The sequence below is a fragment of the Peromyscus leucopus genome, chromosome 3 (assembly GCF_004664715.2).
Source record: "Peromyscus leucopus breed LL Stock chromosome 3, UCI_PerLeu_2.1, whole genome shotgun sequence".
In the NCBI taxonomy this organism is placed as follows: Eukaryota; Metazoa; Chordata; class Mammalia; order Rodentia; family Cricetidae; genus Peromyscus; species Peromyscus leucopus.
The window spans coordinates 127260139-127272417 of NC_051065.1; the positions used below are offsets into that span (position 1 = coordinate 127260139).

Consider the following 12279-nt stretch of genomic DNA (forward strand, 5'->3'; position numbering starts at 1 on the left):
TTCACTTTAACATAGTAAAATTACATATAATAGAATAGTTATCAAGCAAGAATTACATTTATAATATCTAGTCTGTTTGTATTTGGAAAAAATTAAAGAAAATATTCTATCTATCCTATATTTGTAAGTCTAAAGTTTCATACCTAATTTATCTTTTATTATGACTAAGGAAAACTATAATTATAACTATCTAGTTTCAATTACATCAAAGACCCGAGAAGGATATACTATTACCTAACTAAACAGGAAATGCTTTGTAAGCAACTTTCAAAATTCTGGAAATGACAGAGACAGCTGCCTGCCTGCACAGTCACCCAAAGTTCCTCTTCAATGTTGGGGTATCCATCTTCAGCCAATGGACTAGAGATTTTTAGTTGCTTCTCCCTGTGTCCTGTAGAATGTCTGGCAGTCTTCCTCTACAAAGCAGGAACCTGAAGAACCATTTTGCCCCATTTTGGCAAATTCAGTGGTCATTTTCTTATGAGTCCTGCATGTCCAGTTTATACAACATATTATCAACAGTCCAGGCAAGAGCAGTTTCTTGCCCAAATGGCTACTTTTGCTAAGAAGAAGATAAACTCCATATAGAGTGTTGTCAATGCCCATCCTCCTCTCTGAAGTAAATTGGTGTTGCCAGGAGCAGACATGTCTCATTGTTCAGAAAGTCTAAGTTTTTAAAACATTTTAAATGCCATATTCTGTAGGTATTTGAAGTATTTGAAGATTATCTACATAATTGAAATATATCTATGCATACTTAGAAAATTTAACTAACAAGACTATTAGTTTGATTATCATGGATGACTAATTATTAACCTGTATTTCTTAATTATATATTACAATTTCATATGAGCTGCACAAACATACCTTAAACAAGAGTAGAAATAAATATACACTATAACAAAATTAACTTTGGATTTGTATCAATACACTAAAATCCATAGTGTTGTAAAACATTTCAAACAAATTGTTGCTCTTTAAAAGTAGATTCAATAATCTACCCTTTCATACTATCTATCTATAATATTATCCCTTTTCTTCTTTAGAAAGAGATTGCATTTATAATCAACCTGCTTTAAATCAAAATAAACATTTATAAACAATATTTTGGGAATTTGGATATAGCTTCTCATACTACTTCCTGCTGATAGGGGTACTGGCAATCTTATGAATATCCTGAGAAAGTTAAGAATTATGGTCAAGTCCTGACTGGAGTATCTGTGAGGCTGCATTGTCTCAGCCAGTTGCTTTGAAGCTGATTTTGGATGTTGGATCATTTGGGCCATAGTGTCATTGGAGACCTCTCAGGGTCTTCCTTGATCAAACCATATTAGCCTAGAAGCAATCCACAGGTTCTCATCTTCTGTGGAAACAAAAGCAGAACCTCTTTTCCAAAGTAATGTATCCTTAGACACAAAATTTGTGTCTAAGGATACATTATATATATATGTGTGTATATGTATATGTATATGTATATGTATATGTATATGTTTAACTTAGCAGCCTTTACAGTCAAATGTCTTTCTGTAGTTAAAAATCCCAAAGACAATATAATCCAGACTCTCTGTGTGGATTATCCATCTTTATGTGGCTTATTTTTTTATATTACTTTTACTGTTTCTTTAAAGACTTTATTTTATAAAACTATTTCTTTATATAACTGTCTATCCTCATTTTCCTCTTTCTTTCAAGCCTATGTACATTTTTACATATAATGTAAATGATTTAGAGGTTTATTCCATCTGAATCTATCTTATTGTGAATTTGTTGCTTTAAACTGCAGTGTGGTTAGGACAGAAGCGGCAGCCTTGGCTACTGACTCTGTCCACCTCAGCTTCCCAGTATAGTGGAGGTAATTCACTGCCAGCTCTGGGATCCATGCTCTCCACCAACTCTGGGAGGCAATGGGTGCATGCCTCCATCCAGCAGCCTGTAGTCCAGAAACCTTTTCTTTCTTTCTTTCCTTTTTCTTTTTCTGTACTAGCAACAGCCATATCTACCATGTACCATGCTGCCCAGCTTGCAGATGCAACTGTGTACCACAGTGGGAATCTGTCATGCTGCTTAGCTCATGGCGCTGGCAGCCAGCTCCATCTCACAGGCAGCTGTCAAGACATGAGTCTGCACTGCTGCTGGCATGAGACTGTGAGACCAGGAAGCCCCATGTGACTCCATTTCTGTGTGTTCAAAATCTTTAAGCTTTTTTAGGTCTATGTGGATCAGTGCCCCACAGTGAGCACCAAATATAGTCAGATGTTTCTCTGATCCTGCCCAGCCCTGCAGTTGGACAAATCTCTCCCACCCACATCCCACAGCCACTTGGCCCCAAGTAAACACACAGAGGCTTATATTACTTATAACTACTCGGCACTGGGCGGTGGTGGTACACATCTTTAATCCCAGCACTCAGGAGGCAGAGCCAGGCATATCTCTGTGAGTTCGAGGCCAGCCTGGTCTACAGAGTGAGATCCAGGACAGGCATCAAAACTATACAGAGAAACCCTGTCTCAAAAAACCAAAACCCAATCCAACCAAACAAAAAATCCAGCTCAGCCATTAGCTCAGGCTTATTACTGACTAGCTCTTCTTATACTCAAATTAACCCATAATTCTTATCTATGTTTAGCCATGTGGCTTGGTACCCTTTCTCACTTCTGACTTGTCATCTTGCTTCCTCTGTGTCTGGCTAGTGACTCCTGATTCCACCTTTCCTCTTCCCAGAATTCTCCTAGTCTACTTGTCCCACCTATACTTCCTATTTGGCTACTGACCAATCAGTGTTTTATTAACCAGTGTACAAGAGCATTATCCCACAGCAAGGTACCCAGCAGGGGACCTGATATTTGGGTCTTACTCTCTTTTTCACCTTTGAGAGACATATTTATAATTTGAAACATAGATGACTTTTAGAGATTCCTGGTCAAAATAGATTATATAATCCTTGAGCTGCTTTTGAGTTTATAGTTATTTACAGTTGTCAGTTGGGCAAAGAGAGCCTAGAACAGTACAAAGCAAAGAATCTGCCCTGTTTATGGCCCCTGTGTGTCAGGCTTTAAGCAGACATTTAACCTCTCTCTGGACCTGTTTCCTTGTGTGAGATCAAGGTGATCATTTATGTCCCAAGGGGTTGTGCTGGAATTAAAAAAGACAGGAATGTACAGCACCCACCATGTTCACAAAAAGTCTAGGAGATTCAAAGTATCTCCCTTCTTGTAGAGAGGAAGGAGAGAGGGTGGAGAGTAGCATCTTTCAGCATCAATGGCCTTCTAACCAGCTACTGGCTCTATCACAGTGTGAAGTTATGCGTTTGTTCATCCATCTGTGCATTCTGTATGTGTCTGTCAGTGATTGTTTTGTTATTCATAAGGCAGGGCCCCACCCAACTCTCTACAGTGTGGACAGCGTCTCACACTACCCAGCTCTCCACAGTGTGCACAGCGTCTCACACTACCCAGCTCTCCACAGTGTGGACAGTGTCTCACACTACCCAGCTCTCCACAGTGTGGACAGCGTCTCACACTACCCAGCCCTCCACAGTGTGGACAGCGTCTCACACTACCCAGCTCTCCACAGTGTGGACAGCGTCTCACACTACCCAGCCCTCCACAGTGTGGACAGCGTCTCACACTACCCAGCCCTCCACAGTGTGGACAGTGTCTCACACTGAATTTGCATTGACCAGATACTGGGTGGCTGAATGGATAGGAACTGTGACTGCTGTGAACACAGTAGTTTTCTTTCACAGAAAAGGGGATCCAGTCTCAGAGAGGTTATATTTTACTCAGAGTTAAAACAAAACAAAAACAAAAAACCAAAGCCTTAAACAGATTAAAAAAAAAAAAAGATAACAACTGTATTCAGGCTGGATGCTGGTTTTGGACTACTGTATTGATGTAGTTTGTCAGTGGTTTTGACAATACCTGGAGATGATTGATTGGCATAATTGGGAAAGGGACTGGCACCTGTGGCTAGACATCAAGGATGGCTAATACAGAGGGCCATCCTCTCCTCCCCTGACAGAGAATTATCTGGTCCAAAACATGAACCATCCGGAGGCCAAGAACCCTTGATCTACATTAATCTGACATGAATGCCTCCTGTGCTGAAGAGCTGATCTGACGTGGTGATGGAGGCACAGATGTTAACGCTGTCTGCTAAGCGGACAGCACAGTTGTGGACTCACTGATGCTGTGACTTAGACCTTTGGTCCGTTAGGACAGGGGTCATCTCAGGAGCAGGCTAACATGGGCCTTAGAGTCATCTCCTGTCACGTGGGAAGGGCTACACTCTACACCACAGCTGCCAACCTGCCGTTTCCTACATTCTCTCACTTTGGATATTAATCACTGAAGGAATAACTTACATTCCCCCCCCCGCCCCCCCAAAAAAAAGACAGATCAGAGAATGTAAAATAATTTTATTTATTAAAGATTTCATGTTGCCTTTGATTTTGCAAGACAGGGTCTCATTTTGTCTGGGCTGGAACTCACCATTTCAGAGGCGAGCTTCAAGCTCCTGATTCTCCTGCCTCCACCGTCCGAGTGCATGCTGCTGTGCCTGGCTTTGGTATCACCCTTTAGAGAGTAGTTCATTTGGGACTGGGGAGAGGGCTCCATGGGCAAGCTACTTGCCAGGAAAGCAAGAGGACCCGAGTTTGACTCCAGAACCTGCCTAAAAAGATCCAGGTACAGTGGCCTGTGCTTGTGATCCCAGCGCTGGGTAGATAGAGACAGGCTCCCTGGGGCTCTGGCCAGCCAGCCTAGACAACTAGGAGGGCTCTAAGCCAGGTGAATAAATGCATCATGTCAATTAAAAAAAGTGACCGGTGCCGGAAGAGCTACTATGCATGCGCGCGCACACACTGAGTGAAGACAATGGACTGGTGCATTTGTTTGTAGGAAGGTCAAGCATCCACCAGATGGCACTAAACACTTACTTCCTAACTTCAATGCTCTGAGGTACAGTTAATTAGAAACAGCCTGTGAAGAGGACAGGCTTGAATCCCACACCTGTGTTCCAGCGCTCCCAGAGGGGGACGCAGGAGCAGAAGGTCGCACCCCTACCCCACCCCACCCCACCCCAGCAGCTGTATAGTGAGCTACAGGAGACACTTTCTCAAACAAAGAAACAAACACCAACCAAAACAAAAAAGCTCAAACCAAAACTACAATAAGGAGAAGAAAAAGGACATTTGCTTCCAAACTGTAGACTTCTTTCTTGGGACCCCTGGACCTGTTGAGTCTCAGCCCCCAAAGTCTCCAAAGGATCTGGTGCCCTCTCCTGGTCTCCACGAGAACTGCGACTACATGCACAAACCTGTGGGTGTGTCTACCCCCACCACTAAAAAAAAAGAAAGAAGGAAAGAAAAGAAAGCAAGAATGTAAGCATGCATCGCCAGCGCCTGTGACTTCAGCCCATCTCTTGCTGTTGTGCGGATGGAAGGCTGGGGCCTCTGCAGCTGGCGTTGTTACTCTCTTGACGCTTGTCACCATGCGATGATCTGACTTTCTCTTCTCCACGTCACATCATGCTTAACTGTTTGTCTTTGGCAGTTGATGAAGACCGTGTCTTTCAATATTGCCAGTAATCTAATCTACGGTCTTCTCCTTTTGCCATTCCCATGGCTCTGTGGACCGTGATTTTGATCGTGGCTAGCTCACTGCCTTATAAATGTAGTAAATACTCCTAAAGCTTGGGTTATTTTACAATAAAGCAGTGATTTTTTTTTTTCCCAGTGCAGGGATTAAAACTTGAACAACAAGCATGTCTTTCTGTCACAGTTTCTAATACTTAGATGCTGCTGAATATAAACATATAAGATTGATTTTATATCATTCAGTTAAAGCCTTATTTGTCTTGAGTGATCTTCCTTTTAGCTTAAAAGCCTCTTGGTGTAGGCCCTAGGCCTAGGGTGATCGTCCTTTCAACATAAAAGCCTGTCTGGTGTGACTCTCACACCACTCTGCCATGCAGAGTTACTCAGGGTGTGTCTTCCATCCCTCGGACTTAGCGCTCTCCCAGTGACACCTCATGACTTTGTACGAAGTTCCTCACTCAGTGGGCCCTGTGCTCCTCTGTGAAGAAGGATGAAGAGTGTTTCTCAGCAGCAGAATTGTGAAGTTAAATGAATGAACTCTCAAAAACATTTTTCAAAAGTATCACACGAGACTCTGCAAACAAGTCCCATTTTTCTCTCTCACGTGGTGTTTCTTCAACCCACCCTTCAAGGATTACCTCAAACACCATGAACAATTCTTGAATAAATTTCCTCATCTTAGACCCCTCTCTTCCTCTTCTGACCTATATTATTTACAAATCATTCATTTCTGCCTCCTAGCTCTGGTCACATTCTGCTTTGTAGGATAGCTGACTGTCTTTATGTCTTATTTTCCTTCCTGGGTCACAGGGTCAGTAGTCAGGGACAGGACTCTTGGTGAAATACCACTTGACATGAGTTTTGCCTTAGAGCTGCTCTGTCAGTGTTTGTTATAGGCTCCCTCTTTCCCTTGTGCCAGGTTTAGAATTCAGTTTTTAACATAGTGCAATGTTTTCCATTAAAGTCTAAAAGATCCAGGAGCTTCCCCAGGACATCCTTTTCTTCCTTCATTAGCAACATTCTTTTTCTGTACATCCTTTGCAGATGACTTTGATAACTATGGCTGTTACTCTGTTTGGAGAAGGGACACAGCGGTAGAATTTGAGGTGTGTGTTTTATGGTCAACGGTAATGGTGTCAAATGCACGTGGCTGTGAGTTTACGTGGGTGTTTTTCCTTCTCTGTAGCGACAATACTAACAAAAGCAATTGAAGAGGAGGATGGTTCATTCTGGCTCACAGTTGCAGGATGTGGCATGTCCTGGTTGGAGGGCAGAGAACATGGCCTGCATCTCAAAGGGCACGAAATGTTTTGTGTTTGGCTTAGTTGTGCCAATTCCTGTTTCTGTGCAGATCCGGCTTGTAGACGTGCTGTGGTTTTGAGGTTGGCTTTATGTTTTGTTACCTGGAACTAATTATTCTAATGTGACCCTTAGATACAGTTTGGTGAGCTTTGTACAAGTCGCTTGTCTGTTGCTGGGTAAGCAAAAGTGATTTAAGGAAGGAAGGGTGTATTTTGGCTCAGCGTTCCAGGCTACATCCATCATGGCGGGGCAGGAGCTTGCGGGGGTTGGTTGGCCACGTGGCGTCACAGTCAGAACAAGGAGTCATGAGTGCTTGCTCAGCTTGCTTTCTCCTTTTAGGCAGTCCAGGAACAAACTGTGTCTCTTACTGTTATGGGCTCTTCTCACCTCAGTTAACATAATCAAGACAATCCCTCACAGGTGTGCTGGAGGGCTTGCACGTCCAGATCCTGCCTTAAGGAGGATTAATACTGACCTCCACAGCAATATGTATGTGTGTGTTTATATGTGTGTGTGTGTGTATGTATGTCTGTAAGTATGTATATATATATATATATATATACACATATACATATATATACACAAAGTTCCCTGTGTATATTATTCCACATATATATGGAATAATGAACACAGATAATCATAAAGAACTAAGGTAATTTCAACGAAGGTCAAACATGAGTACAAAACCAACATCCACGTCAGCATCCGTAAAAGCACCACAGATGAAAGTCCCTCCCTGGCCTGAGCAGAGCCGCAAGGGTGGGTAGATTATCTTTTTGTTCCATATTTTTATTTCTGCAGTACAACACTTCATTCGTCTTTCTAAATCCTCAGCTGCAGGGCAGCTGTGTGTTTGTCACGAAGTCCCACTGGCTGTTCAAAGCAGAGGTGCCATCTCCACATTCTCGTGCAGCGTGGTTCCAGTCCCCCCCCCCAGCTTCTTCTCTCCCCGTTTGTCTCACAGCATTCTTAGAAAGCCCCCTGCCCCACCAGCTCCTCTGCTTTGTGCCCTGTCACATTTGAGCATGGCATCATCTCTGATCATGAACCTATGGCCAGGAACAGATCTCTGCTTGGCCTAACCACACTTTATCCAAGACAGGGAGGCTGTTCCTGTCAGCTTCTGTTTGGCAAATTCTCTGGGTCTCTGAGTCACAGGTCAGTGGTGGGGCCACTGCAGGACTCTTCTTTGTGTGTGTGGTTCACGTGTGTGTGTGTGTGTGTGTGTGTGTGTGTGTGTGTGTGAGAGAGAGAGAGAGAGAGAGAGAGAGAGAGAGAGAGAGAGAGAGAGAGAGAGAGAGAATGCAGGGATTGAACTCAGGTCATCAGGCTTGCAGCCAGCACCTTTATCCACTGAGTCACTTACTGGCCCAGGTTCGTTCTCACTGGCACTTTTTATTTAAAACTAGTTTTGCTTTGTTTTTCAGCTTAATCCTGACTATCGAGATGCTCAAAATGAGGGAAAGACTGTGGTGAGTAGATGTTCCCCTCAGAATGTCCCAGTTGTGTCATCTTTTATATGAATAAATCAAAGCCTTTGTAACAGACTTGAAGACTGGGGACCCCAGGACAGAATCTCTCAAATGATGGTCAAGAAAGAGAAAGAGGAGGGCTCAGTTGATGTCCGCCCCCAGCAGGGGCGCTAAGGGACATTCCTGCCTCGTGTATTGCAAGACATTGAGGCTTCTGTGGTGGGCCTAGGTTCAGTTTCCAGAAGTACAGAAAAGTGGAATTATGGCAAGTTGTTAAGATAGGACAGATGATTCGCCTCTTGGCTTTAAAATGATTTGGGGTAGGCGTCTCCATGATGGGTAAGGTGTCCTGCTGACGTCCCATGCAACCTAAGTCAGAAGCTCATTTATTAGTAAAAGGGGGACCTGTAGGGCCCTGGCCCCCATTTTGGGTAACTGTTGCCTTGCTTGCTGACCTTGACCTTGATATCCTCCCTATGCTAATTCCCTCCCGGGTTTCACCCTCCTGAATGCTTAAGGGAAGTTCCTTGTCTGTGTATCCTGCATAATGGGCGTTAACAGCTTAGATGCAAGATTGTAAAACATCGGTAGCAAACTTCTGCCCTCCAGGGTTCTCCCATTGTGCTGTAAGCCTGTATTTAAGACCTCCTCCCTCCTTCAATAAACGGCATTAAACTAATAATAATAATAAAAAACATAAAAAATGATTTGGGTTCTATTTGAGTAGAGAAATTAAAACTGCAATCCATGAGACGTGGGTGATATTTCCGATATTTTGAAGTGCCCTGCAGGAGTGCCACATTCTCTCTCTCTCTCTCTCTCTCTCTCTCTCTCTCTCTCTCTCTCTCTCTCTCTCTCTGTCCAAGGTAGCGGAGTGGGATGTGGGGAAGGGAGCAGCGCCCTTTCACACCTGTGATGTTATTGTTTAACACTCTGCCCTTTTGGTGCACAGTTTAGGTCGGGCAGGAGGAAGACATGTTGACACTGTCCCCAGGGGTTGTTAACAGGCATGAATGGTTGTCAGTGAAGACCGCCTTACACCTGCCATTAGTTACAGTCATAGCTGTAATTAGTCAAATAAATGAAAACAGACACAAAAGCAAATCGTTAACAACAACAACCACAAACATTTCCCCCATCTGTCTGTCTGTCTTCCTTTGAGGAGTGTCTACTGAGAATGCTAGCTCATTCTTTGGGTTGTTTATTCTTCTGCTGTTGATTTGAACGAGGAAGAATCATTTCTGGGCATTTACTCTTGGTTGGGTGTACACGTTTCGCCCCTCCTCCGAGGTGACCCGCCTCTGTTCCCCGCTCCCTTTGCTCTGTGGTTTGATGTAATACACGTGTCTTTGCTTTCTGTCTCCTGCGCTGTCTAAAACCCCTCACACGGACAGTATCATGCTGCATGTTTTTTACCATCAGGAAAATGAAAGTTAAAACCGCATCACAACATCTTCTCACTCCAGCCAGAGTGGCCCCTGTCAGAAAGACAACATAACGGATGCTGGTGAGGCGCCAGGGAAAGGGCCTTGTGCATAGTTGGTGGGATGAACAGTCGTTAGGAATGCAGTGTGGTGATCCTCAGAAAATTAAGTATAGAGCTGCAGTCCAAGCCCGCAGCCCCGCCCCTGGGTGACAGTCCCCCACAGACAAGGCTAGTGGACCGATGCTCGGCCTTCATGTCTGTATTCACTGCAGCGTTTCCACACCACCTGAGACATGGAACTAGCTAGCGTGTGTCCATTCACAGCTGAGTGGGTCACGAGTGTGCCCCCCTGCACCTGGCTTTATGTGTGCTGGGCGTGGAACCTGATGTGTACAGGGCCTTGTTCCACCCACGGACCCTCGTCCCAGCCCCATGCCTGACTTAAATGGTGGCAGTGTTTGTGTGGCTCCCTAGCCGCATGGCTTGTGGTTGACGGCTTAGATCCACGAGGCCTTCTGGACTTGACTCAGTCCCATCGGACTCCTCTTTCTACTTCGTCGTCAGGGTGAGGGCAGGAGTGGCCGTGAGGGTCAGCTGCTGCCCAGTGACGTTTACTTTGGGATCGGTTAGGCCTGTTTATGTTTGTCTTTGTGAGGCTGACGTTTCGGTGCTGGCCAGAGCAGGCATGGAGCCCACTTGCTGCCGTTTGTTTATCATCGTCATGCTCTGGGCAGCTTCTTCAGCGGGCCCACTTCTGGACGTCTGGAGAGACTCACTTTCCTTGTATGTCTGTCTGCCTACCCAACCTTGTGTCCTGAGAAGAAAGCCAAACCAGAACTACAGAAACTCTGAATAAAAGGTGTTAGTAGGTTAGAAAAATACAGGTGCCTGGGCCTGTGGTGCAGACCTGTCTTCCAAGCTACCTCAGTGGCTGAGGCAGGAGGATAACAAGTTTAAGGCCAGCCTTGGCAACTTAGTGAACCCGTCTTAAAGGAGGGGGTGAAATGGTTCTGTGGGCACTCACTGCTCAGCCCGAGGGTCTGAACTCTGTCCCTGGGACCCACCTGATAGAAGGAGAAAACCAGCTCACAGACGTCCTCTGACCCCCGCCTGTGCCTTGCGGTACCTGCCCTCCTACACACAGGATGACTAATGTCATACAAAGTTATGAGGAGGGTTGGAGGTGTCGCTCATCGACACCGAGTTCAGGGGTGAGACCCTGGGTTTAACCCCCAGTTCTGGGGAAAGTGGCTTTTCCTAGGAGGGCAGCCACCGAACCTTGCCGCTGTGTGGCTGGATTCCCGTCCGCTCTGCCTTCTGCTGTGCTCGATGGCCATGCTGCTGGTTGTGTGGGCAGAGTGGGTGAGCACGGACATGGCACTTTACAGAGCGCACAGGAACTAGGAGTCTGCTCTAAGCTGGCTGGAGTGGTTTCCTCCTCACTCCTTATCTCCACTACAGGTGAGACAAAACAGTCCTGCCTTTGAGAGCTTGTCCTTAGCCTCATTTAATCACAAGCAGGACAGATACTCTGCACTCACTGTAGACGTTTGGGACTGGACTGTGCCAGTCATCTCTGCGAGACCAGCAGCAGAGGTTTGATTTAATAAGCCCCTCGCCAGAGCCCCAATCTTGAGCACAGACAAAGCCGAGAGTGTGAAGGTGTAGTGCACACAATGTGGCTTCTGGTTTCGTAGTCAGTTTGTCACACTTCGGTAATTATGGTTGTGTCTGAAGAGGAAGGGAGAGCGGCTGTGAGAGTTGATCTGCAGCCTGTCACATAAGAGATTAATTTCCCCAAACACCACGCCGGCCTTTCTCACATCCGTGTTCCAGTAACAGTGACTGTGACGAAGCTGATTATTTTCCCTGAGTTGGCGACTTAATGACCTGCTAATATTTTTTCCCGTAATTCAGAAGCCTTTATCCAAACGTTGCCTTCCATTTTTGAAGTTTCAGAGGTTAATGCATGGTTCACTGAAATGAGGTGGAGTGTGTCAGGGCTCCCATTAAGACCAAATTGCTATGTTCATTTTACAAAGGGGTCCATTATTTCCAATCTTACAAATGTACAGCTTCCCTGGGCACCCGGTAAACATTGGCACCATGTCAAGCCCAGCTGGGAACCTCATGGTCATTATTTCTTTTTGAAGGTCCACATCTTTTCAGATGGCTCTGCAGAGGGGATTTTTTTAAGATTCTCTGTAATGTCATTCATGTTGGGGAACATTGCCATGTTTATGTGTCATGGGCTCTGATTATTTTGAAGGAGTCTGTTACTGAGGCTGGGGTTTCACAGTGTCTGCAGTATCGACACAGAGGACCAGATAATTCTTTGTGGTTGTGGGAGGTCCTCTCTGTGAGTGGTGGGGTGTCATCTGCACGGGCGTTCCCTGCATGGTAGTGGGTATCCTCTGGATGGCAGGGTGATGGGCAGCATCGTTGAACTCATCTCGTTGGGTTCTGGCAGCAGCCCACCCCCT

The 12279-nt window shown here is 45.2% G+C and overlaps 1 protein-coding gene across 2 annotated transcripts in view; it reads left to right on the top strand.

Annotated features, from left to right (window-relative positions):
* The window catches only part of Itpr2 (inositol 1,4,5-trisphosphate receptor type 2), a 423811-nt gene that overhangs the window by 94727 nt on the left and 316805 nt on the right, over positions 1-12279 (top strand). For both annotated transcript variants that reach the window (XM_028891637.2, XM_028891638.2), the window contains one exon: positions 8326-8370. In XM_028891637.2, the coding sequence (XP_028747470.1) occupies positions 8326-8370 (45 nt within the window). The remainder of the gene's footprint in view (positions 1-8325; positions 8371-12279) is intronic.